Source organism: Manacus candei, unplaced genomic scaffold (assembly GCF_025592945.1).
Source record: "Manacus candei isolate 608988 ecotype Guabito, Panama unplaced genomic scaffold, ASM2559294v1 h1tg000015l, whole genome shotgun sequence".
NCBI classification, from domain to species: Eukaryota; Metazoa; Chordata; class Aves; order Passeriformes; family Pipridae; genus Manacus; species Manacus candei.
This window is the reverse complement of record NW_026138063.1, coordinates 7,482,476-7,508,874: the sequence shown is the minus strand read 5'-3', so window position 1 is coordinate 7,508,874 and position 26,399 is coordinate 7,482,476. Positions and strand designations below refer to the sequence as shown.

Below are 26,399 nucleotides of genomic sequence, written 5' to 3'. Positions count from 1 at the left end.
CTATTAAAAGGAATCTAATTAAATGTTTCCCTAACTGTGTAGCTGGCAGTCTAAAGTTATTCTTTTTGCTTAAAATAGAACCTTGGACCAGGTAGTTAAAATGTAAAGGAAAGGATTCTTCAAGACCTTATAGAGCAGTTATTTCCATTTGCATATGAAAAGAGCTGAATTTCCATCCTCGATAAAATGAAGTGGTAAGAAAGCTGGAATGGTTGAAATAAATTGGAGCCCATCTCAGAAAGATTAGTGCTTTCTTAAGCGGAGAACAGATACAGTTCAAAAATTCATTTTTTACGTTTTGGATGTTTCTGCAATATTCTTCAATAGGGAAAGCTGTAAGTGGTAAGATTAGCCAGAAAACTGATCAAGAAAAGGAAGCAAATCTCAGGTTCTTTGTGGCCTAGTTCGAAAGGAATTAATTAACAATTCAGTAAATGAAGACACCAAACTTTATCCTCCACCCAGTATTCACTTTAGAGCTTTGGGAATGGTTTTAAGATGTCAGACTTTGAGATTAATGAAGATTTGTGAGGTAATTCTTTCTTAAGAAGTTTTAACAATGTCTGCCATTGGGGAATCTTTTAAGAATAAAGCAGTAAGTAAAATAGCTTTTTTACTAGAGAGGGTCCATATTCCCTCGCAGTGATCGGGTTCTTGCAGACCTCACTACCTTTCCTATTCTTCTGGAAATCGGATTTGGGTTTTGCCTCATGTTTTTTTATCTTCATGATTCCCAAGTGCAGTAAGAACTATGTTTTAATGTAATTTTCCTAATAATTAGCTCTTTTTTACCATAAATTGGTACTTTTGAATTTTTAAAAAATGCTAGCCTGGGGATTCAGGTCCATCTTGTACCTATATTCTGTTAAAACAACTTTTTTATCATCTGCCATTCTGGTGGTGATAGATTAGGATAAATAGAAATAAAACCAAGAAAATGCAAAGACATCCAACTGAGAAATGTCTCAGAGAAGGAAAAAAAAAAAGCAGTTTTGTTATTTTCTTATTCCACATTTCCCTGATTAAATTGCAGATGCCACACTGTTTCATGAGCTTAGGCAGAAGAAATTTTGAGCTGTCCTTCTCAGCATCACTTTATTTACAACACAATGTCACTTGAACCATCTGCTGTATAATGTACTGTTGTAAAGCATCAGAATATATTACAGATAAATTATGTGACAATAGCAGGAAAAGATGGGATTAATTTCTTCTAGCCTAGGAACACATAGTCTAGAATCATCAGCTTTGTGGTTCCCATGAGTATCAGTCCTTTCTGTACCTACAGTGTTCCTGTCTCACTATTTAGACATCACTTCAGATGTGCCTGGGAACTAAGAACTTGAGTCATCAAGATGCATTTTATTTGTCACTCTCTCAAATCATGATGGGAATCTTTGCCTTGGTATATCAATTTTTTATATAACTTTTTGTCTCTACATTTTATTAAAACTTTCAAGTTTCATTTTGAGAAGGTATCAGCTAAGGAAATCTTACCTGGTTAAAAGCACATGAGTTTAACTGTGTCTTTCACATCAGAGAGTATGTTGATGCAGTAATTCAAAGAAAAATGACAGAAACTTACTTTGTTATGCGTTGGTCTAAGAGGAATATTGCAAATTAATTTTTGACACTACAGGACAGGCAAAATTCTAAGTCATGAAAACAGGTAAATTTATAATTTAGCCAGCAATATTGAAAAAGTGCACCCCTCTCCTCCTTTCACTGTATAATAGGAAGTAGAGAGCCTGGAAATATTTTGCCTCCCATTTGTTTAAGTGCTTCAGCATATTTTTAAATACTAAGAGTAAAAATAGCCTCTTTGACAAAATGCAGAATTTTCTGCTTGGAAGTAGTCAGATGGTATGAACATTTTTCCTGCTTGTCATTCCACTTAACTGCTGCAGATGATCTGAGAATGTGTTGAATGTGTTCAACTGGTCTGAAAACATTTGGTACATCCAAAGTAATTCACCAGCATTAAGGCAGCAAAAACACTGAAATGAGGTTAATTGGCACCAGTGATGTAGCAGAGTTAAAATTAGGCCTAGGAGTCTTGGTGCAAAGCCAGATCTTCAGGAATGCTCAATATTAATTTAACCTTCCTGCCACTGAAGTCAATGAAAAAATTGCTACTAACGGCAGCTGGAACAGACTTAGGCCTTCGCCAAAGGCTGTGTGATGGTTACGCTCCTCTTCCTCAAGGACGTTAAACTCCTCTGCTACTGACACTGGGATTTGTCACAGCACAATTACAGCATTTTATCAGGTGCCAGAGTGGTGTCTGATCCAGTTGCCCAGTGCAGCTTTGCCACACCAGTTTCAGAAACTCCCCATGCTGGATGTGCTCTTTGCATTTTCCCTCTCCTTTTGACTCACTGTAGATGGACATCCAACACAGCTACTTGAATGCACAACAATTCATTGACTTTTTACGTGGAGTATAAACACAGTGAACATCTGTGGGAATTAAAAATATGTAATTAAACAGCAGAATTTAAGACCTAAACCCACTTATATGCTTGCTTACTATCTGCAGAAATATGATTTGATATGTTTCCAAACCACTGATTCATAGGGAATTTCTGTGGGAAAAATAGAAGTAAAAATTTAATATAAACATATATATATACTGAGCTTTGACATTTCCCTTTCACAAAGCTGAAAATAATGCTGAATATAAAAAAGTGAGATGCTCGTTCTCTTTTAAACTGTTTTATCTGTTGTTATTCTTTAGCATATGCACTTAGTTGATTTTTCTTTTTTTTTTTTCTTCCTTTTCTTTGGTCAGAGACTTGCAACATTCATTTCCTTCAAATTTTCTGTAATCACTTGCTGTTAACATCAATAAGATGCAGTGTAAGCTGCTGCAAATCCTGCTTCAAATTTGACATATGCTGCCTCTGAGATAAAAAGTTTTCTGTTGACAAAATGCATTCCAATATAAGAGATGAAATTTAATTATATGAAATTCCAAACAGGAGCTGTAGCATTTCAGTCAGTGTGATTATTAATAGAATTAATACCATTCAGCAAAATTGACAGACCACTGGTAGAAAGAAATTAAAAGCTTACCAGTTTGTTTCAAAGATTTTGTTGTTCATTTTCTGTTTTCCTCCTTTTCCTCTAGTCAGACACGGAGTTTTGGGACAAAATGCAAGCAGAATGGGAAGAAATGGCTCGCAGAAACTGGATTTCAGACAACCAGGAAACTCCAGGGCAAGTCACCATCTCAACCATTGAGAAGGTAACACCAAGCTTTCCCATCCCTCCTGTGCAACACTGAGATGAGACTCAGCTATTCAAAGGATCCCAAGGAAATTCATTGGATGTGGAAGTTAACTTCACCCAGAAGAGTTCATCTTCTTTAATTGTCTACGAGTGGGATAGATTTAAAAGACCTTGCCATAGTGAGAATACATTTAGAATTGCACACTGCCTGAATTGTGCTGAAAAGTTCACAAAGCAAACTGCTGGATTATGGGCAGTTTTGAAGACAGGCACCTAAGGAAGAGCACCAAATAAAAATATCTGGGCAGCAACATTCAAACACTGTTGAGGATAGAAATGACAGAGATTCTGTCTCTCTTCTTCATTCCTTCCATTTCACCTTTTCATTTGATTTCTGTTATGCAGCTGATATTAGCATACACCCTTTACACTGGAGTGACAAGAAGAGAAAAAGGCAAAATTTAAAGGAATTCTAAAATAAACTCAGGTGCTTGCAACATTGTTCTGTATCCGGAAGGTTAATTGAAGATTTCAGGATTTTAGCTGAGCAGACATGAGGTTACAAGCACTGCAGGGAGTCAGCTGCTGGATGTGTGCTCTTTACAATTCAGTTGGATATCCTGGGCTCATGATAGGTTCAGCTCTGCTGCTACTGCAGGCAGTGTGAGTTGTTGCCATTATCTTTGATGGAAGTAGGAGAGCCCACCATTAATACCAGTAAGTATCACTTCAGAGCTAAGATAAAAGTAAAGAGGGCAGAAACATAAATGTCTGGTGACATTTTACCTTTTTACCCTTTCTATAATTGAAATTCCATGAGGGAGTTCATACCATTTTAACAGAACAAAGGGTGTTTACATCCAGCTGGAAAATGGTGAGTTATTTAATTTTTTGGAGTTGTCATTCCCTGCTACAGTGCTTCATCACGGGTCCATTATCTCTCTTCTCCAGGGTTATTATTTCCATACTGACAATCCCTTCAAAGATTGGCCTGGTGCTTTTGAGGAAGGACTGAAAAAAATGAAAGAAGGTGACCTTCCTGTTACAATCTTATACCTGGAGGCTGCTATTCTACAAGAACCCAACGATGCAGAGGTATTCACTCATCAGTCTTTTACTGACAAAGGGAACGGGGACTCCCTTTAGCATGCAGTGATGGAAGGATTTGGGGGCTCAAACTTTTACTAGTCATGATTGACTGAAACAGATTAAATTCTAAGAGTTTTGAATTAGTATATGACTTTAAACAGACAACAGTGAGTCCTTCACAGGATGAGACACTGTTTTTGTAATATTATTGTTTGAAATGCTTCAAACCTTTCCTTCATATCCCGATGCTTTCGAAGTATCTTGTAAACACTGCTATTGTAAAGACAACAGTTTTGATTTAATAAGTGTTGAATTTTTTTTTTTAAAGTTATATAAATTTTCTTAATATTGCTGTTTTCAACAAGTATAGTGGTAAAGTCTGTTTTTTTGTGAAAAATATTTACAGTGTAAGTATCTAGGGCTCTTTGAATGTACTGCTGCATTAAATTAAGCAGCAGTATTTCAAAAAGCAGAGAATCCCCAAACCCTCTAGAACCCCTTAAATCTATACAACTTAATAATTCTTCTTCATCATTTTCCATAAAATTCTACCAACATTAAAATGTACAGTAGCTCAAATCTAAGAAAGCAGCATGTGATCATACACTGACAGAATACCCTTGCATTCATTGACTATAAACATTTATCAGGCCCAAAGATATTCAGAACTGTATTGATTGGCACTGTTGGTATCACCCTGTAGAAAAATCTGTAGTTAGTGCCTGATAGATCTGCTGCTTTTATCACCCCTGTGTTTAACAATGATATTAGTTGTAACTCTGCAATTGGGTATATATAACAAACTAAGAAAATTATTATTATTTTTGCAGGCCTGGCAATTCCTGGGTATAACACAGGCAGAGAATGAAAATGAGCAGGCAGCAATTGTCGCCCTCCAAAGGTAAATGAAGTTCAGTGCTAAATCAAGGGTCTGATGAGTACTTGGTAATAGAGACCTGGGAATATTTAATGTCATTCTTATCTTGGAATGTGAAGCATTTATTGAGCTCAGTAAAGCATTCACATAGATATAAAAACTTTCCAAGTGACTTCAGAGGGTGATTAATATTTCTGTTTTATTAAATAAGTGTGATATTTAACCTAGTAATTTAAGTAGTTGCACAAAAGAAAAGTTACATGGCCTGATAAACTTGAATTAGGCATAATGCAAATGAAGTGCCTTTTTGATATTCTAGCCACTTAGCATGTTTTCTGTAGTCTGTCCTTTAATGAAGAGGTTTTCTTAATTGGAGACAGCTCCCTTCAGCTGCTGAATGCTAGGCTGACAACGTTTTTAGGTTGATAGAGATGTGAATATCACAGAATGCTTGCATGTAAAATGTGAGTTCCAAAATCTCAGCATTATTATTATCTTTGTGTAATGGGTTTTTATGTTTCCATTTGAAGCAATATTCAATTGCATCAGTTAACCATGAAGTTATTTCATCTAAGGATACTCCAACTTCTTTATATGTAACTTATGAGCTTACCTGGATAGAAATGCGAGGGGTTGCCTGATTTAGGGCTTGCCCATTCCCAGTTTTCAAACAAGCAACAGCAATGTTCACGAAATAGATGAGATTCTGTTTTCAGTTAGTAGTACACAACCAGAGAAAGAATGCTTGAGGTGATTATCTCCAGCTTTGTCAAAGAACAACTGAGAAATCAGGATGACTGTGAAGATTCATAGAGATGGAAGAAATTTTGGCTTCAACATACTTTTTTGTAGAGCTGAAAACTGTATTAAACTGTTTGCTTGAAATTATGCAAAGCTTCTCTTTGTTTACTAGACAGATATTACACAAATGAATCTACCTACAATTCCTTATAGTAAGAAGGATGAAAACAAAACTTTTATGTGTAGTTTTATGTACATATATGTGTATGCACAGCAACGTGTGGTATATGTGTGTATACACGTGCATAATCCACTTATCATACAAAAATAAGACAATGTCCCTTTTCACAAGTATTATTGGGTAGATCTTACTTGTGTGAGTGGTTTTCTTTACACGGATTATTTTGGAAGAATTCAAGAATTATCTTTGGCTAAAAAATGTTTCAATTTATTTTTATTTTCTGTCTAGGTGCTTGGAACTACAGCCAAACAATCTAAAAGCTCTGATGGCCCTGGCTGTAAGTTATACCAATACTGGCCATCAACAGGAAGCCTATCAAGCTCTGAGAAACTGGATAAAGCAAAATCCAAAATACAAGTATATAGTGAGAAGCAAAAAAGGGTCCCCAGCGCTTAACAGGAGGATGTCTAAGACAGCAGATGAAAGGTAAATGCAGTGTAAATCCTGATGGTGGAAATTGTAACATCACTGGAACTGATGGTACATGCTGTGCCTCCTTGCTCTGTATAAACCCAGCCTGTTCCTTGTAATGGAATACTCAGTGTCTCTAGTGGCAGGAGTGGGAAGACAACATAGGACATTTGGTTTAGGGACTGAAGGCTTTATTTCTTATGCAATCTCTGGAAGTTAAAAATAAATAATAAAACAGCTAAAAAAATATGCTTCTCCTCAACTCCCATCACTTTCCTCTGACCCTGCCTCCTGCCTCTGTAATCCCACATCCTGCACCCTCATTCTTCAGCTGCTTCCACATCCATACCAGGCCTTCATCCTCCTCTACATGTGTATGTTCTTCCTGCTTTCATAGTTTCTCCTATATCCCAACCCAGCCACTAGGATTGAGGAATGAGCCATTTTGCAGTGTGGCACGGCTTCAGTTCTCTGAAAATACTGGGAGGTGGCATCTGCTTGTTTGAAAGCCGTTCTGGTTCTAACCAAAGAGGCAGCATAGTCATTTTATTTGTCTTCAGCTGGCATCCATTTTAAATAACATAATAATTTATGAGTTGGCAGCCCTTCGTCATGATTTCATGAGGTCAATAAACAAGTACCTCTGCACAGTGAGATGCATGATAAAGTCATTAAAGGCATAAACATGATTTGCAGAACTAAAACACTTGGGCTATCTCACTGCTTGTCATTTTGAAGACAGGCCTTATGTTTTACCCTTATCACTTACAAGTCCTGGGTTGACAAGATAATTGAGCACGAACAAAAATAAAATATGCAAGTTCTGCTTAATTGCTAAGTGTGTTATTCTACTTCAGCTTCATCCCGCTGACATCTGGTGCTGTCAGTGCAAAGGTTTTATGAAGCCTTTTTTTATGAAGTGGGTACAGAAGCCTTATATTTTGGCATCTTTCTTCAAAGGTCTTGGCTAGTCACTTATCTATTCCTCTTAAGAATACTACTGTTTTTGCCAGTAAGGAATTCTTTTATGTCTGAGAAACTCATCTAATCTGAACAGTTTTAATAACCCTTCGTGTCATCTCACTTGGGCTCACGGTTGTACTTCATTTTATAGATGAAATTTTTATTCCAGTCATGAGTTTACATCACCACCTTGAAGTAGATCTTTGCCGTGATGAAGAAGCTTATTTACAAATTTTAGGAATATATCACTCCTGACAAAGGCACTACAAGGATTTTAATTTCCAGCTATGCAATCAATATTGAAATATTTGTAAATAACTGTATGATGGATCTTTATTTTTTCATCCTTGTCTAGCTCATTACTCGAAGAAGTAAAGGACTTGTACCTGGAGGCTGCTCACCAGAATGGTGATATGATAGACCCTGACCTGCAAACAGGACTTGGAGTTCTTTTTCACCTGAATGGAGAATTTAACAGAGCAATAGATGCATTTAGTGCTGCTTTAACTGTTCGACCAGAGGTACATTTTTTACTTCTACATTTTAAAAAATTTAGCTCTACAGGCCATTTTCCTTCTCCTGTCTCGATCAGGCTGTTATTAATGAGATGTCACTTCCGCCATTAAAATTTCAATACCTGAAATAGAAACGTTAATTACAGGACAGCCCCATTTAGAAGCAGATTTATACATGTCCAATTTCTGATTAATTGTAATAGTTATATAAAGTTGCCTGTGACCACGAGTCAGAACCTCACATTCTGTGTCAATTAAGATACAACATTGTTATTTTCTGCAGTCCTCCTAACTTTGCAAGCAAAAATGAGCTATTCTGTCCCTTTTTGACACCTACAGTAGAAAAAACTCATTTTCTCACCAGGACTATACGTTGTGGAACCGTCTTGGAGCGACCTTGGCAAATGGGGATCGCAGCGAAGAAGCTGTCGAGGCCTACACACGCGCTCTGGAAATACAACCTGGCTTCATTAGGTCCAGATACAATTTAGGGATAAGCTGCATCAACCTAGGGGCATACAGGTAAGTTAAAAAAATGTGTACACAGAAAGTCAGGGATCATAACTACCAAGTGAAGATTCGTCTTCTGGCTGGAGCTATCTAAGGAAAAAAAGTAATCAGAATATAGCTACATAATCTCAGCTGTTGTAAAATTTTGTCATTAGTTTTTATGAAGTACTTGCAAAGCAATGGTACTTGTCTTATAGCCACAAATTCTACATAATAAAACTACCAAGCTGCTTAAGCATTTTTTTAGCTTACTATTATAATCAGTGAGATTGTTCTTGCACTTAAACTTAGTCCTGTGCTTAAGAGCATATGTAAAAGAAAATATAAGAACCCATTGTCGGAAGGGAAATTTCATGTTAAACTGCTTCAGTAGTTAATGTCATCAAAAACACTTGCAGTATATCCTTCAGGACTGAAGGATGGTATTCCAGCTGTCAGGTTAAGACAGGTAAGATGACGGGGAGCTAGGCTGCAATGAAGACAGTACTCCCAGATGTATGAATAGACTCAGCTCTGCATTACTACAAGCCATCCCCACCTGTTTAATGAAAATCAAACAAGAACAACATGAAGAGACTGATGAACTGCATGGTAAAATAATGCATTAGAGTCTGGTATGGAACTTTAGAAAGTTTTACTCTATTCTGTCTTTTTTCCCTCTTCCCTACAGAGAGGCTGTCAGCAATTTTCTCACTGCTCTCAGTTTGCAAAGAAAAAGCAGGAATCAACAACAGGTTCCCCACCCTGCTCTATCAGGCAATATTTGGGCTGCACTTCGGATTGCTCTGTCTATGATGGACCAGCCAGAACTATTTCAAGCTGCCAACGTGGGTGATCTAGACATTCTCTTAAGAGCTTTTAATCTAGAGCCGTAATAAAAAGTATCCACAAATTGACTAAATTGTATTAGGAAACAGAACTTTTTTATTACTCATCCCAAAATGACCACATTTTCCAATAGATCATGACTGTAGATCAATAGGGGAATTATTTCAGACATTATTCGAAAAGTTCAAAAGCACAAAAATACTGTAAATAAATTCAAATTCAAATGATTGAAATGAGCTGTGGTAATCTGACAAAGCCCTGAATTAGATGAAATAGGAATTTCTGAAGAATCTTCATCCCATGCAAGCTATACCTTTCTATATATACACAGCTTTACAAAAAAATGTATACTAAGAACAAACCTAGATAATGGCTATTGCACATTAGAACGGCAAGCAGTGCATCCAAGGAACCTGCTTAGTAGCTCGTTGCACTATGCTGACCCCACTTTGCCCCACAATGGGGATTCCCTATCCTTTGATTTCTTTGATGAAAATTCTTCTCGAGGTCCGTTTTTAACACAGCTCTGAAAGTAGATGCATGTAAAATGGATGTGTTTTGTTTTGGACATATCTATTAGCTGGCAACCAGTTTTTGCTTCCAAAGGTACCTCGATTCATTTGGGCCCAGTTCTGCAGGCTCATAAACCATGTGCAATGTCAGGAGGAACATTGTCCATGGAGGTCTATGGGGTGAGGTCGGGTACCAGTGGGGAGGCCGAGTGTTGCCAGCAGAAGGGGCAATTTGCACTAGAATTGTTACTGTTCAAACCAGCTGTCCTTGATCTCGGACAGAGTCTGTCTGCTTCAAAGGAGCTCATGGCAGGGTCTGCACCTATCTGTGTACTTATGCACTTTAATCTTTCTTTTTGTAAAATAGTGCTATGCTTTCATTTTAGTTACCAACAACAGAATGTACAGGATGGCCTTGTTGGTGTAGAGGACCAACTATCATTTCCTGAAATGTAGTGAGAGGGTTTTCAATATTCTTATGTTTAGAAAGATGCAAATACAGTATAAACTGCATTAACAACTAGAAAGATTATTCTATTATGCATCCATCAGGTACTATACATATACATGCATGTGCATGCACATACATGTTGTATGCAAATGATGTCATTTCAGAACATAAAAAGCCACAGATCTTTATTGCAAATAAAGAAAAATCTTCATAGGAGTTACTGCCTGCAGATCATGCTCAAGGGAAAACTTTCCCTGAAGAAATTGGTCTATATAGTGCTTGTAGGATTGAGACCAAGACTTGATCCTGCTATTATGGCAAACAGTAGCAAGAGTCTCTGTGACCTCCATGAGAGCAGAGTAAATCCTTATATAACACCAGTATGTGTAGCTACTTACAAATGTGTATATAAACACACCATCTTAATTTTCTCTGATTGGATGAATGGGGAACAGTGTTGGGGCAGTACATTTCCACATGATGAATGGATTGATTGGCTACAATCAAACACATTTAGCTCAGGGTGAATGCATCAATCAAAGAAGGAATAGAAATTTTTAGGAGGTGATTTTCAGTTGCTGATATTTTTAATGTTTTTCCAAAATAGTGAGAGAGAAAAAGTGTAATTAGATGGCTACTGTGTTGACTTGTGGTCAGGAATTCAATGCGCAGAATAGCTTCTGGAATGTGGTAAAGTGGGACAAATGGCACATTTCTTATAAACAACACTAAAAGAAAAATCCAGCTCAGCCAGATAAAAAAGAAATCCAACTGCACAGATCACAGAGAAAGAAGCTCTGTGGGAGTTGGACAGTTTCACCAGTACAAACCTTAAGTTTCTTGCAGCTGTCTGTTATTTTCAGCAACCACTTAAAGGAAAATTCCATGTAAGACAGTGTAATCACTGCATCTAATCACCATCTATAGTTTGTTAAATACAAAGTATTGATAGTCATTAAAAAATAAAAGGCTTACCCCTCACTCTCCCCCACAGATCAGACATGCTGAAACAGCTACAGAAATTTTTCAGGAGTGTTTTATTAATTCATTGTCTACATCTATATTCCTGTTTATCTGTCGTTTCATAACTGATTCCTGCAGCTTTCTCTAAGGATGGGGTATGGGACTGACTGGGAATGTCACTTTAGCTAAGTGGGCTGCTGTATTCATATCTGCTGACAACAGTTTGCTCTTTTGCTTTGACAGCGATGTGTGATGACAGCTCTTTATTGATAAGGCAGAGCAGAAGGTGCAGTGCAATTGAATCTGGGAAGTGATAAGAGAGAAGGGAGGCAGCTTTGAGAAGAGGCTGTAAAGCAAAGGCATATGTGCTTAGATTTTGCTTGATGCCCTGCCATCATACAAGTTCCTCTAGAATATCCTCTGTGCTGTGGTGTAGGATAATCAGTGCTTACCCAGAGGAATTAGCTGTTCAGAAACTTTATTTTTATATCTTTAAATTAAAAAACCAGATATTTTTATATCTGCAAATTAAAAAAAAATAAGTACTTGATTTCTCTGAGTCAGAATGACAAAGGGCATTTGATACCCATGGCAGTTCACCAGACATCATCTTCAGCCTGTGGACGAGTAACACAGCAGTTGTTAAGAAAAAATGCAACTCCAAGCCTCTCCAAAAAGAACAGACTAAGTAGGAAGTAGCTTTTAGTTTATCCTGAGATGCACTGCTCCAAAAAACATTCATCTGCTGATGCATGTCCACACCCATGGGAGTGGTATGAGCTGTCTGTGTAACCTTGAGACAAATCACGGGGGCTGAAATCTCCCTCCCGAGGGGAGGCTCAGGCCCCTGGGTCCATCAAGAGCACTGCAGTTCTGCTGCACAGAACATGGGCTTCAAAGCCTGTCCAAAGAGATGGTGCACACCCTTGGAGATTATCCCAGCTGTTCTCTCCTCTTGTAGACAGCCTATGGCAAGTTAACCACGTACCACTGACCGAGACACTGTGAGAGGGGAAGGATAAAGCAGGCAGACTTCTAGGGGCCAGTGGCACATCTCACTCGGCTCTGTCCTGGTCAGTGTGGGAAAGCAGCTGGAGACTGAGCTCACCTCTCTCTAACAGGTCAGACTCAGCAGCTCCTGGGACTTCTGGGGACTTCTTTAGTATCCTGGCTTTTACTGTTCTCCTTTAGCCCCCACTGCCAAGCACTGCCAGTGCAGCAGACAGGATAAGACACAGCTTTGATCTGACCCCCTCACAGCATTCCTTAAATATTCAGGGGCAAGCATGTATATTTGCCTGAAACAGCAAGAGGAAAAGTGTGGAGGCTGAAGCATATTAACAACCTGAACAGAGAATTCATCTACTTGTACTTCTAACCAAGCGTGAGGTGGGATAAATAAGGCGGGTGCTAAACAGTAGCAGATTGAGCCTGAGAGTGAGAGACAGCAAATCTGGGTCCTCTTCTCAGTGCTCCCTGTGAGCTCGACCAAGTCAAAACCTCCTGCCATCCGTGACACCCAGGTGTGCAAGGAAGGAAGACGGGAAATAATAGTCATTGCATGTGGTGGCACCGTGTGGGAGCAGGGGAGTGGTGCTGTTCCACAGACGGCATGGGTGAGGTCACCACTCACCTGGAGAGGAAGGTAACACACAAGCACAAGGTTGCCCAGGTCTAAGGAAGCAGTTTCACACACAGACTAGCCACTTCAGCAGAGAAGAGACTCAGACATTTCAGGATAACAACTGTACAGCATCTATGGGGTGAGGCCAAATCAGAGTGCTGCAATGGTGTATCACCATCTCTCCCACCTCTGTTTCTTGTTCTTGTTACTCCCCTCTTTTTCCAGAGGTGATTTTTCACTGCCAGGTAGCTGATTCCAAGTTTTTGAGTCTTTTTTCTATTTTATATTTCATGCAATTAAAAAACATTTTCCTAACCCCCAGCTTAGGACTGTCCTTGTCCTTTTTCTCTGCAAAGCTTTAAGAATATTTGTGACCTAGAAGCCTGATCCATAAAGCTGCTGAGCACTGGAACCCTGGAGTCTTCACAGGAGAGCTCAGCACTTTGCATGATCAGCTCACGTGCAAGTATTCAGTGACCAGGCAAGGGCTGGCTCTGGTACCATTGCATGTGCTGAACAGGCACTGGAATCATGGGGATTATTTATGGAGTGAGGCTTTGCAATGAAGGCAAAAGGCTCATTTCTGACTGATCCCATTAAACTGTAATGACCACAGAAACTTTGTGGGGATAGTCTTGAAGAAGTGATTTGATCTTTAGGTACACAGATATACACACCTGTATCTAATAGTATTTTCTTACGATCTGATAAATCATAGCACTTGTAAAAATATTGAGGGGGAGGTTCAAATGACACAAAACCTCATGTGACAATATTGCATGCAGCTACATTAACCAATAACCACTCTGAAGTATTAACCCAATGCATGCAGTAATGCTACCTGAGCATGGGTTTACAGAATGCATGCAGAAGGCCCACACATAGGGTATTTTCAAACTACTGATTGGTATCTTCTATGGAATATTTTAAAAGTACTTTGCGTCTGCCAAACTCAAATCTGAGTTGTTCATATTATTTGGAACAGGCTAGACCAAAAGCAGAGCCCTTTTAAAATCCCATCCTTAGAAATCACTTTGTGTTGTGGATTTCATGTTTGCTTCAAGCGTTTAATTAATAACAGACACCTGTAGTAACAGTTTTTGCAGACATGTTTTAGTATCCTCTCAAGAATTAAAAAGCTAAATTTGCACAGTTTTCACAGGGAAGCTGGGTGTTTGGATTTTCACATTTTCTTCTCTAGTCTAAACCCCACAGCACAAACTAGAGAAAAAGGTTCCAAGAATCAGTGAAAAAACTGTTGTCTCAGCCTGCACTCTCTTACCATGGCCAGGCTTTTCAAACTTGCCCAGTAGCTCTGAAAACAGCTCAGTATTCAATGTCATATTTGAAATATGTAGATGTAAAACTTCACAAGATCTGAATATCTGCTACCTCCAGCTGAAGACACTTAACTCATCTGAAACCTCAGCATATGGAGTTAAACTAATAAGCCAAATTTAGAAAACCTGGGCCTGAAAAGAAGGACCCTGACAACACCAACAGAGCAACCAGGTGATCCTAGGAACATCCACAGAGCATGGGCCTCAAGGACACAAAAGCCACCATGGCAGAAATAACTGATACAATTACTGGCAGACATTGTCTGTTGGAGCCAGTGAGAAATGGAGCAAAACGTAAATTGGTTGTAGATCTCTTTTGCCCAAACATGCATCTGCAAAACGAGACATATTAGTTATTTCGCATGAATAACCTGCACAGTTGAAAAAATGTGATTTCTGGTCACCAGTGTTGTCAGCTTAGCAGTCTGTACAGTGAATTTATGTAATAAATGTTTATAATATGCCAAGTATTCACAGACAAAAACGATAAGACAAAATGCACTGCACGTTGTCAAAAAACTGGTGGATATGCAATACAGTATTATCTACTATTCAAACCTTACCTAGGCTAGAAGTCAGATTCCTTCATTATAGTTCTACTGGTTTTGGACTGGTGAAATAAATGAGAAAAAAGAAGTGCCAGGCATAAAGAGATCACTGACACTTTGAACAAACCTAGGTAAAGTGAAAAACAGGCATGTCAGAATCCACTGAAAGTTTCAGAGCCTCAGCCCACAAAATAATAGGCATTCAACAAGGGAGAGAGACAGAAGGAATCTAAATTTTCCTAAAATATGCTGTAACTTTACAAATGCTTGCATATGTGACAGCCCATTGAGCAAGCTTGCATGGTCAAGACTTGATGTGCTTTGATCTTTTTTCCCCTTCTACATTTACAGAATGCCATCAACATTGGCTAAACCTTTAATTTGAATAGCCTTTTTAATATCAGTAAGCTATTGTAAATTCAGAAAAATGAAAGAAATTTATAAATATATTTTATATATCAGAGTATAACATATCTAGAGTAAAATAAAACTATATAGTTTTGAGAGGCATTCTGTGTGGCTTCCTCTATATGCTGTAAACTGTTTGAAAAAAACCTTTGCAATCTTGCATCAGTTCTTTTGGCTTTATTTTTAAGCCAACATACGGGAAAGAAGAGATTATAGGGTTGGCAGATACTTTCACCCGGGCCATCTGAAGAGCCCTGCTGCTGCACAGACCTGCCCTGCTCACTCCCCTCCCCGTGTGAGGGTGAAGGGCAGGGGCCAGGCCTGGCAGGGCGGGCGGTGGGTGCGGAGGTGGGAGCTCAGCCCGACACCTGAATGTTTACATTCCGTTACCAAGGCTCATATTGACCCAGATTAAGAATCTGAATGTAAGAACATAACGGGGTAAAAGATCAGTTTCTTACTACAGGTAGCTCTGCCTCTGTATACTTAGTGCATTATCAGCTGTGTATAATATTAAACACAGACCTTTATTTTACTGATGCTTTAATTTGGTGTTTCCTTGCACTGCTGTTTAAAAATAACCTATTTCCTCAAAAAAAAAAAAAATTATGTGCATACTGGATGTGTAAAATTTATTAAGGTCATAGATGACTATTTGCAGAGCACCACACTTGATGTAGTATTTTTGTACTGTAATGGAAGCATGCCTTCCTTGGGTTCTTTTCCACATATTAAATTGTATTTATTTACCTGTATTTATAACTGTGCGATTTTTAAATATGTTTTAAAAAATAAACTTTGTCTGTGGCTTCAAATATTTCAAAATCTCTTTTCAATTTGAGAATGGTCTTGACTACAATTACATGAACTGAAAGGAGGGATCTACATCTCCAACTGAAAGAAAAGATTTTTTCAGTGAGGTCTTCTGGGCTATTGTTTGCAAAGTGAACATGCTTCTCTGCCTAAAAATTAAGCCCAGAATATGCTTTTGTTCTCATTTTTCATAAATTCATTGCTACTCTGAGGCAGAGTTATTTTTAGAATTTATTTTTATTTCAACATGTTGATCAATTATATTTACAACTGGAATTTATTTCAGCTGAAGCCTGGCCCAAAGGCTTTTGCACAAACAGTCCACATGAGGAAAATGGGAAAAAAGTAGATCAGAATTTTTCCTGAAGACCATGCAACAATTAAAACAGAAGTAATAATATCAGAAAACAATCCTTATAAAAAAAAAACAAACCCAACTTTCAGTGACTGAAATCACTACTCAAGCAATTTCCCAAACACCACAGTAGGAGTTTGCTATGAGCATTTTTCAGTTTTGGCTTTCACAGGATGAGACAAAGGAGCTGACAAGGATGATATTATTCCTACTCTATGTTTTTCCTATGAGACACCAACATAAGCACAGACATGAGGGACAAACATTCCTGTATGATGTTGTGGACAGAAAAGCTGGGGGCTGTGGACGGCTTGGGGGGCTGTGACAGGACAAAGCAGGACTACACCAGCAAGGATCTGAAGGCTGACACTCTGCATGAACATGTGGGTTGCTCCAGGAAAAAGAACTAGAAGATACAGCCACAGCAAAAGGAAAGCTGTCTGAATATGGCTTTAACCAGAACCCTCCACTAAAGGAGAAAAGGGGAGACATTAAAAACATACTAAGGATTAGGATGAAAGTAATTGTGGGCTCTTGAGACTGGTGTGTTTTGCCAGGAGATACAAAGGTTAATTTAGTTCTTGCTGCTCAAATGTACCAACAAAGCAGCAACAGGAATACTCATGAGCTACATGCTCTGTAAGGAACCCAGATCAGGAACACAGCACTGTCATCCTGAAGCCAAAGACAGTGGTTGGGAGAAAAGCATTAGTATCAAATACACATAAAAAACTGCTCAAAAAATCAGGGAAGGATACTGGTGAAGACATCTGAAAACACTATCACCCATGCCACACCAGCTGTCAGTCATGCAGTATCTGTCTTCAATAATTTTATGGCATTTGTCTTCCACCACAGCTGTCAGTGCCTCCCTTATTCAAGTTAAGCTGGTAGTACACCTGAGGGACAGAGGCGTTACTTCCCGCTTTAGTGAGGGAGAGGGGAGTGTGGTAACTTGTGAGTTATCCAATACCACCTCCCACAAACAGTCTGCAAAAGCTAGCAAGTACAAATCCTACACAGGGAATTCTTGGATGAAGTCTGAACAGAGCCCTTTAGCTTGCACAAGGAGCGACTCTCCCACCTCTGCCAGCTGCTACAAGTGGTGTGAACGGTGTGGTGTGACTTGCCATGCTCACAAAGGATATCTGTCATAGAAAAGAGACCAAAACAGATCATTAAATCTGGATTTCAGAAGTTGAACCAACTTTACATTTCTTATCTTTCAACATGTCACATATCCTGTATTTCCACATCAGGAAGTGTCACTCGGAGCCTGGCAGATTTACCTCTTTTACCTCTCCTCCAGTTCCTGGTTTCATGATCCTGTAAAAAGTAGAAATGCTTGTCATCCTCAGTCTTCTTTTTTGGCCTATTCTTGCACCTACCAGACTCCCAGTGGTCACATTGCTATGTAAAGTCCTTAGACGTGAGGAAAACAGACTTCTCCTTTACTGCAGATGAAATTTCTAAGTGAGTATGACAAATTATAGACCATGATAAAGCAGGAATTTGGGGTGAAATGACAACACTATTCCACACAAACCTCGCCAACTCTTGTGATCAAAGAACATCAACTGGCTTAAAAGCTAAAAACAAAAAATCAATCTTGACTTAAATCCTGTTTTCTATTTTTGCCTTGGTTTATATCAACTCAGGGCTTGTGGATTTGTCTTTTTTTCAATCTGCGAAATGCCAGGAGTCACAAGAAATCAAGACTCTCATGAACCTCTCTATTCCCTCTGCAGGTTATTTTTTTTTTAAGTAAAACACCAAAAGTGACCACAAAGAATAAGAAAAGAGGTAGAATCAAAACAAGCTCAGTCTATTCCTCTTCAGACAGGAAAGAAAGAAGCAAGAATCCACACGGTCACCAGATGTGAGAATATTTCTTTTTAATTTAAAACAGTTGCAACAATGTCATTCACAACCTTTCTCATCTTGGACAAATACTCTCCAAAAAGTTAACAGTGCTTCAAACAAACAATTTTGAGTGGTGCAAAGTAAACCAGGACAGACATTTCCAGGATACAACAGTAAAACCACTGAAGAGTGAGTAGAAATCAGACACTGATCTCAGCCATTAAAGTAGGAAGGGTGATGGGGAAAACAATAAAATGTCCAGTTACATATTTTGCATAGTCTTTCAATGCATGAAAGCAGCAAAGAGGATAAAAATGGCTGCTGCCAGGATGGAGAACAAAAGGAATGAATTGGAGAGGCTTCTAAAGCAATCTAATGAGCTCTGGTTGCACCCATATTCCAAATGTGTTCTGTGACCCAGTGGAGGCTGCCTGAAGCAAAGAACTGGGCTGAGGCTGGTTTCAGTTCCACCAAAGTGAGTCAGAGGTAATGTCACTGAACCCAGTAGAGTTTCAAGTGATGGGAGTTCAGAAACATCTACACTTGTTGTAAAACCACAGCTCTAAATAAATTAATTTTTATTCTAAAAGAGTAGAAGTTGTTGAGTTTTTCTTCCTTCCAATTTCCTAACCTAAATGTATTATACATAGAAGTAAAAATCAGTCTGAGAAATAAGAGAATTATTCACTGCCAAGTCCTGGCTTGCCATAATTCTCAGGTTAGATTGTCTCAAACAGCTCACAGTGATTTTTCTTCCTCCATCCCTTTTTTGGCAAGAAGCCCTCAGCACACTGAACTCTCCAGCAGCTCTTCCACCACCCAGACACAGGGAGTGTGCCCAGGTTGTGTACTGAGGTCTGGCCCAGCACAACTCAGCACATATAAATTTTAGCAGCCAAAGCCTGATAAATTATTCAGTACGGGCTGTTTGGGTGTGGTTTCTGCATGCCGTAGTTTAAAAAACAAAACAAAACAAAAAAAAAAGAAACCACCAAAACAAACTCCTCTCCCCCACATTAGGCTGAAGAGTCAGGAGTTTACATCCTGCTCCTCCAGATTCAAGATGTTCTTCACACATATCCCATCACAAAAGGGAGACAACTTAACCAGCAATTTGAAAAAGAAGGGAAGCCACTGCTTTGGGAAAGAATAAAATAATGCCTCAAGCAGCTGACTGAAGAGTTTCTAACATATTTCTAACTGCTAAATTTCAGAAGTCCTGTAAGCCCTTCCCCTAAACTGCTCCCTGCACTCCTGACCAGCTTGGTGGTTTTGGGTGGGCAGAACACGAGTCATGAACTAAAAAGAACTTCCAGGAGCTGAGCTGCTACAGTTCCCTTACACAGCCAGCCAAGGGCTCTCCCCTTTCAGTTACTATTTCCAGTTTATCTCCTCCCAGCCTTCCAAGTGTGCCTTGTGACATCAGGCAGTCCCACAGACATTACAGTTTTAGGATGCACCAGACAAATAGTTTGCAATAGTCCAAGCTCCATCCTTGATCCTACAAGACCAGCCATGCTTCCAGTTTAATAATGAACATGGGAATTTGGCCTTTATTTACCCAACTTTTCTAAATAAAAAGGCAGTGGCCACCAGATCTTGTTAGTTTATAAATAGCCCTTTAAGTTCACAAGGCAAGAGGGAAGCTGTTGTGCTGAACTTCCTTGGAATATAATTGTGAATTAAAAAAAAAAAACAACAATTTTTTTTTTTAAAGGAGGAAAAAAAAAAAGGCCTTTTCTCCTTTTCCTACTGCCAGAATGAAAAAACATGTAGATATACAGAAGTTTTGCTCTTTCATTTTAAATAGATGATGTATCACTGCATAATTTGCTGATCCCATTTTCAGATCTGCCATTTTCTAGTGAAGTACACAACTATCTAAAACATGGAAGAAGGAAAAAAATTACTGGCAGCTTTTATTTCATCCAGAATTGGTGGCTCAATAATTACAAGGCAGCTGAATCTCACACTTATTAATATGCTAGGACACCATGATTCTGTGTCAATAAGAGCACTAAGTGCTGGGAGCTGTCCCAGCAATTAGGCACCTTTACACTGTACAGAATTATTGCACTGGAGTTTCTCTCCAAATCTTTTAAGATCAAAAACTGATTAAAAAAACCAACAGTGTTTTTTGGCTCTGCGTGAGGCTTTATGATCAGAGGGAGAACTATTTTCCCCCAAACACTGGGAAAAAAATAAAATACCCTACTCGTACCTAGACATTTAATTTGGGTTCTCTTCTGTAGTGTGTAGCTGCCTGAATTTTTGCTATTAAAGTTGCAGGAACTGACTGCAGAGAAAATGCAATTACACTTCCTTGGTTCTCCTCCACTCTGTAAGGAAGAGGGTTTTTTGACTGTTGCAATTTATTTTGAGAGCTCAGTAACATTGTACAAGGCAACTCCAGCAACAGTCTCTAAGCAGTGGCCAACACTGTGAACCTTTGGGGTATTTTTTGGAATCATGAAAGGTTTCACACTCATCATTGTAATTTTTCTAGAATTATTGTTTTCAAATATAATTTAAAAGCCCACATATATATTCTTCATTGTAAAACAACCTGAAATAACACCAAAAAAACAAAAACAGACAGGAAAGGCCAGCCCCTACCTACCCATCCCTTAAACCATGCCAGAGACATCAAACACCTTTCAGAAGGTGTCTATTGAAGAGATCAGATTATTGGTGTGTTTGCAAGTTTTAGGAAGGCTGAAATATCAATTTAAGGTTTTTTGTTCTTGTTGGGTTTTGTTGTTTGGTTTTTTTAAGGGGGAGAAAGAGGGACAAATCAATAAATCAGCAATTTTACTAAGCAATTTCCCCTGCTCACAGAGCAAACTCTGTATTTAAAGAATCCTTAGCAGAAAGCAGATTTTCACTGTGAATACTTCGTCAGGGAGTTGATTTCAGCTGGAATATGAGTTGTCTAGATGCAAGTTCCCCAGATGTAAATATAACAGGACATTAAACCCTTCCTTATCTCCTCCATATGAAAACCAAATTTAAATAATAGCCTTGTCTTTCCTGAGGGTATATGTTTAATTTCACAGTCAAAAAGTCTGCTTCTTTTAGCCATCTGTAATCTTGTATCTGTTGGAAGAACTTGCAAAATGAACATTCAAGAGAAGATGAAGAAATCTATGTCTGCAAAAATAAAATCAACTATTTCTCTTTGGCAGAAAATTCACCGGGCACTGATAGGAGATTGCTTCTATCTCCATTAGGCTCTTAGACTTATGCATCAAAAAAGGCAAATCAAAATACTATACCACTGAATTTCAACAGACATAACTTTAGTTGACTTTTCTCACTGCACTGAAAATAACCTCTGAAATAAGATCTGCTTTGAAGAACAGTCACATACCCTCTCCCTCCAACTTTTCTATGATTTCCACAAGTGGTCTGGGCTCTGGTTGAAAACACTGGCTTCCAGTTACCAAAGACACCAATGTTTGTTCGTGGTTTTCAACAGATGCATGGACAGAACAGGCAGGAGCTGGGATGCACTCGGCTATTTTTGTTCAACACTGAAACTTCCACTTTCTCCCCACACTGGCTGCAAACTCCACCAGTAATCTGCATGGCCTTTAAGGTGTATAAATTTAAAACAATGTACTACACAGCACCTAATAGAAATTTCCTGTCTAACATTTAAGGCGGCATCAAATGACTGTTTTTAAATACACTATAAACATCCCATGTTTTCTTTTGCTTTTTGGCAGTCCAAGGGTTAGGGGTCTTTTGTTGGTTTTAGATTTTCTTTTTTATTGTACGCTTTTTTGGGCAGGTTAAAAAGGCTTATGGCTTCTTAAGGCCAGGAAATAGATTTGAGGTCTAACTTGGTATCCTATGGTAAAAATAAATGTAGCCCAGGTCTTTGGGAGGTCGTTCTGAGGCACAGACTCTGAGGTCGTTGTAGATCACCCATCTGAAAGGAAAAAAAAGATGGATCACACTCTGTGTGTATGAAAATCATCACTAGTTTATCAGAGACTTCTCAGACACGAACCTCAAAGAGCTTAAAATCTAAAATTAGGTATTACAACAAGAATAAAAGATCAGAGAAACAGTCAAAGCAGAGTGTTGGCAGAGCCAGGAAATGAAAAGGAAGGGGGACATGAAGAGGAATGTGTCATTACAGTTCAAATGAAGGAAAATCAGGGATTCCCAATGCCAGATAATGGGAGTGTATCAAAATCACAGCCCAGATCAGCACCACAGTACCAGCAATACTAGTATCAGCCCACAGTTTGATGGCTTGCTATCAATGGGGAACAAAAGGAAGTGGGAGATAGCTCAGATAAACTAAGCCAGATACAGAACCAATGCCCCAAACTGAAGAAATTTGCAACAGCAAGCATGGGAGAGTCAATGGTACACTTCAGCCCAGACCTCAGTGGAATCAGAGCTGATTCATCACATCTACGATCTGTAACAAATTTCATTTCTTTGTTGGGAAATGTATAGATGGTAAAACACGTGTTGTCTGCTGTGAGCACACCCTGCACTGTAGAGATTCATGCCTCAAAACAAGCATTTGCTTATCCCTGTGTGAGTCTCCGAGTTGCACCCACCTTCCTTCCTTTTTGAGATGACAAACATAGTGGCCACTCATCGTGGATGTTCCCATGTGGCTGATGAACCCAAACAGCTCATACCCTGTTTTAAGAAGTACAAATGGCATCATAAGGTTTTTATTGCTAACACTGAAATATGACTCCAGGGGAAATGTTCTTTCTAATACTGGAGAATCAGCTGAGCACTCCTAACTCACACTCTGCACCCCCAGAGTTTCTGTTAGCACCGCAGCACACTCTCACTCTACCTATTGGTCAGGTTCACTGTCAAACATCAGATTCACTGTCAAACATCAAACTAATCCTAATCAAATCCACACAGGCCTGTGCACACACCAGGGCTGTGATCACAGCCCCTACCAGGAAAGAAAACAGCAGATTCATTCCCAGTTCACAGATAGCACCAGTGCCAGATATAGAGTTCATTCTGCACACAAATTAGCCACGTCTGTGTCATCACAGATAGGAAGTGCTAGACATGGAGTTCATTCTGCACACAAATTAGCCATGTCTGTGTCATCACAGATCCCCTAAAAATCAAACAAAATCCAGAAGTTTATATTTTAGCAGCCCATAAAAGAAAGGACAGGAATGAAACCTCTTCCTTTAACACAAGGAAAATTTTTGTGCCTAAAGTCCCTGGGGAATTCAGCATTGGTTCTTCATCCCCACCCATTCATGCCATTCACCCAAATTACCACCAAAAGTAAAAGGGTACCTTCTTTCAGGATATTGCATAAGGACATGGGCCTGGATTTTGGTGGAGAGGGCTTTCTGGAGCCATTTTACAGAATCATGTTGGTTATCAGGATTTCAGGCACTCAGTAAATGGTCTCAGTCTATAAAGGCTAAGTACCACAAAAAATAATTATTCCAAATCTTCTTTTTTTCAACCTAACAATAATCAATGTTTCCCATGTCTCCAAAAGAATTAAGGTTGGTATTAATAATGCTAATATAACAGTAGCAACCACAGAAACAAAAATCAAACTGTCTGTTAATTTTTTTTCATAAGACCTTTACATTCAAGAACAGATGTAGAAGTTTAAAACATACTACAGTTTTTAGAACTGGTCACTAAAGGTCCTTCAAAAAATGTTATGTGTTATCCTTATGTTAGCACCACTGCTGAGCTTTTGTACTCCAGTGCTGTTCCACTTACATCAGGTTCTTTGCCTGCTTCACAACTCTGCCTGCTGTACCTTAGCCCCATCTTGTGGTTTATTTAGCAGTAGTATGACAGAGAATCTCAACCAAAAGAAAACAAAACAAAAGCAGGACATGCAGGATACAAACTACATCTGACATATTTTGAACAAGGAGCTTGGTTGAAAGGATTATGAAACTGTCCAGCAGACCACAGGAGGACAGAAACTCGGGTGGTCTGTAACAGCAGCGTTGTCTTTAGGATGCTTAGACTCTGAGGAGTTAAACATTGCAGCTTTTCTCTGTCTTTTTATCTTATAGCAACAGAAAAAAAAGTAAATCTTGGCCAGGACAGACTTACATGCTCTGGTAACAACAAACTCAGACTCAGGTTATTCAGTGAGTCCAAGCAAAGAGTGTCCTGAGTAAACACAGCCCACAGAATTCAGCAGCCAACCAAGCCCAGAAGCAAGACTGGAAGAGAATTGTCTGGATCACGTCCAAAAAGGCGCAGTAACTACTTTCAAAACAGGAAGGAGCTCTATGAATGGTATAGGTGTGACACAACAATGTGATAACCAGTTCTAAGCTGAAGGAGAACTTACTTCCAGGCCCATCTTTGATCCTGGGTCCCTCTGACCCTGTGTCTGCAAGGATATTGGCATTAGCATTGTTCTCCATATCCATCGTGTCCAAGGCAGGTTCACTTTCTTCCTCAAGGTCAGGGTGGCTGAAGATCCATTCCAACGCACGCTCCAAGTTATTGTTCTGTGAGCCAAATAATCAAAAGAGCAGCCTTTAATACATTCTCTACCATCATGCTGCCACTCAACAGTATTTGAACAGAGTAGGGATCATGTTAACAGCACTTAAAACTTGTAAGGTACACAGTCTAACTCCAAGTAAAATAGTATTCAACAAGCACTCTGCAGAAGCTCGGAATATGGAAAAGAAATAATCTCACAACTAAGACCCATAGCCCCAGGTTCTTATCTTGCAGACACATAGCCTTTAGGCATCCAGGTTATTGTTGAACGATAGTAAAAGCAGGTAAGTTTTCCTCACTGTCTTCCACACTTTGAGTGAAACACACAAACTGCCATCCCCACTCCAGAGAAGTCAGGCATCCCACACTCTGCCAGAATAGTTCTGGTGCATGATCCACTAACTGGATTTTTACATACACTTCATAGGCATCTGAGCATGCACCTGTACAAAGCACAGAACATGAAACAAAATTCAAGTGCTACCAATAATCCATGGAACTCACTGTTGCCTTCAGCGCTTGAATTGCTAGATTCCTTTGGAATCCCATGGAAATGATAATTGCAACCATCTCTTCAGGAGGCTGGTTATCTAACCCTACAGCTCCTAATGCTGCTGCCCCACTGGAAGCAACTTCTCCAAATGCAGATACGACCAATGGCTCAGCGAAGTCTGGAACAAACAAATATTCATCAGTTCATTCTTTTGCCTCACTGAAGTGGAAAGTCAACAAAAAACACAAACAAACAACAAGTAGGACCTCAAAAGCAGTCCCGAAATCAATGTAAGTTCATTTCACTGGCATCTAAATTGGGACTTAGATGTGTGGAAAGCCTCAAAAAACCCAAAATGAATGTGCACATTACAAAATATCTAGCAGAGTGGAATAACTTGGCACACTGCAGAAGTCAAACAACTGAAGGAAAGTAGCACAGACTGGTATGGAAGCAATGATGTCACCAGGATAATAGACAACCCAGTGCATAGATGTAAAATGAACTGATTCCATTCCTGAAAATGTCAGCTAAGCCCAAGTGAAACTCATTCCCCATTTACACAAGCAGCACAAAAGCCCATGGTGAAGCATGAACTTAACCAAATCTGGAGCTTCCTGGCAAGGGAGTACTCAGATATACCCAGTGCTGGATCAGTAGCCCGAACTTTGCATGGATGAAACACAGGACGTGGAGAACATCTAGCAGCCCTGTCCATCACTAGATAGCCCAGGTTCTAAGTACAGCATGAATGCTCTAGCCTGAGCTAGAGAAGGCTGATATGGAAGAAAAGCATCCAGACCACAGGATTCTTTGTACTTACACTTGATCACAAGTCAGCTTCCCCCTTAGCAGCCCGGACCTAGCCAAAGGGTGGAAACACAGAGCTGGTCCACACCATTGGTGAGGACAGGAGGCTGTACTTCTGGTGTAGCTTAGTTTGTTGTCTTCTTCTAGGCAGAGGATACCACATAATGGTCAAGTTCTGCACATCCCAGGAGCAGCTTAGGAAAATTCACTCACACCTCCAGGTTTCCCAGGTGGGGAAGGGGCCGTTGTTTCTCTGTCACACATTATAAAATTTCTACTGACTGCCAAAATACACAACGAGGAACTGAGTTTAACTTA

At 39.3% G+C, this 26,399-nt stretch overlaps 3 protein-coding genes across 7 annotated transcripts in view; 2 read left to right on the top strand and 1 right to left on the bottom strand.

The window, feature by feature from the left end:
- PEX5L (peroxisomal biogenesis factor 5 like) overlaps nucleotides 1-10,565 on the top strand; it is a 100,264-nt gene extending 89,699 nt beyond the window's left edge. For all 4 annotated transcript variants that reach the window (XM_051782263.1, XM_051782262.1, XM_051782261.1 and 1 more), the window contains 7 exons: nucleotides 3,131-3,247; nucleotides 4,183-4,326; nucleotides 5,151-5,221; nucleotides 6,408-6,605; nucleotides 7,909-8,074; nucleotides 8,433-8,590; nucleotides 9,249-10,565. In XM_051782263.1, the coding sequence (XP_051638223.1) occupies nucleotides 3,131-3,247; nucleotides 4,183-4,326; nucleotides 5,151-5,221; nucleotides 6,408-6,605; nucleotides 7,909-8,074; nucleotides 8,433-8,590; nucleotides 9,249-9,453 (1,059 nt within the window). In that variant the 3' untranslated portion in view covers nucleotides 9,454-10,565. The remainder of the gene's footprint in view (nucleotides 1-3,130; nucleotides 3,248-4,182; nucleotides 4,327-5,150; nucleotides 5,222-6,407; nucleotides 6,606-7,908; nucleotides 8,075-8,432; nucleotides 8,591-9,248) is intronic.
- A 2,542-nt stretch (nucleotides 10,566-13,107) lies between these two features.
- GNB4 (G protein subunit beta 4) overlaps nucleotides 13,108-26,399 on the top strand; it is a 151,723-nt gene continuing 138,431 nt past the window's right edge. Inside the window, exon 1 of the mRNA XM_051782277.1 lies at nucleotides 13,108-13,111. The gene's annotated coding sequence lies outside the window, so the exon portion shown is untranslated. The remainder of the gene's footprint in view (nucleotides 13,112-26,399) is intronic.
- Nucleotides 18,294-26,399, bottom strand: part of USP13 (ubiquitin specific peptidase 13) — a 49,766-nt gene continuing 41,660 nt past the window's right edge. The window contains exons 18-21 of one of the 2 annotated variants that reach the window (XM_051782255.1): nucleotides 25,283-25,449; nucleotides 24,618-24,780; nucleotides 22,864-22,948; nucleotides 18,294-22,217 (exon numbers count right to left, since the gene is read on the bottom strand). In XM_051782255.1, coding sequence (XP_051638215.1) covers nucleotides 22,124-22,217; nucleotides 22,864-22,948; nucleotides 24,618-24,780; nucleotides 25,283-25,449 — 509 coding nt within the window. In that variant the 3' untranslated portion in view covers nucleotides 18,294-22,123. Of the gene's footprint in view, nucleotides 22,218-22,863; nucleotides 22,949-24,617; nucleotides 24,781-25,282; nucleotides 25,450-25,815; nucleotides 26,335-26,399 lie in introns of those variants that run through there. The other variant, XM_051782256.1, reaches the window with a different exon arrangement.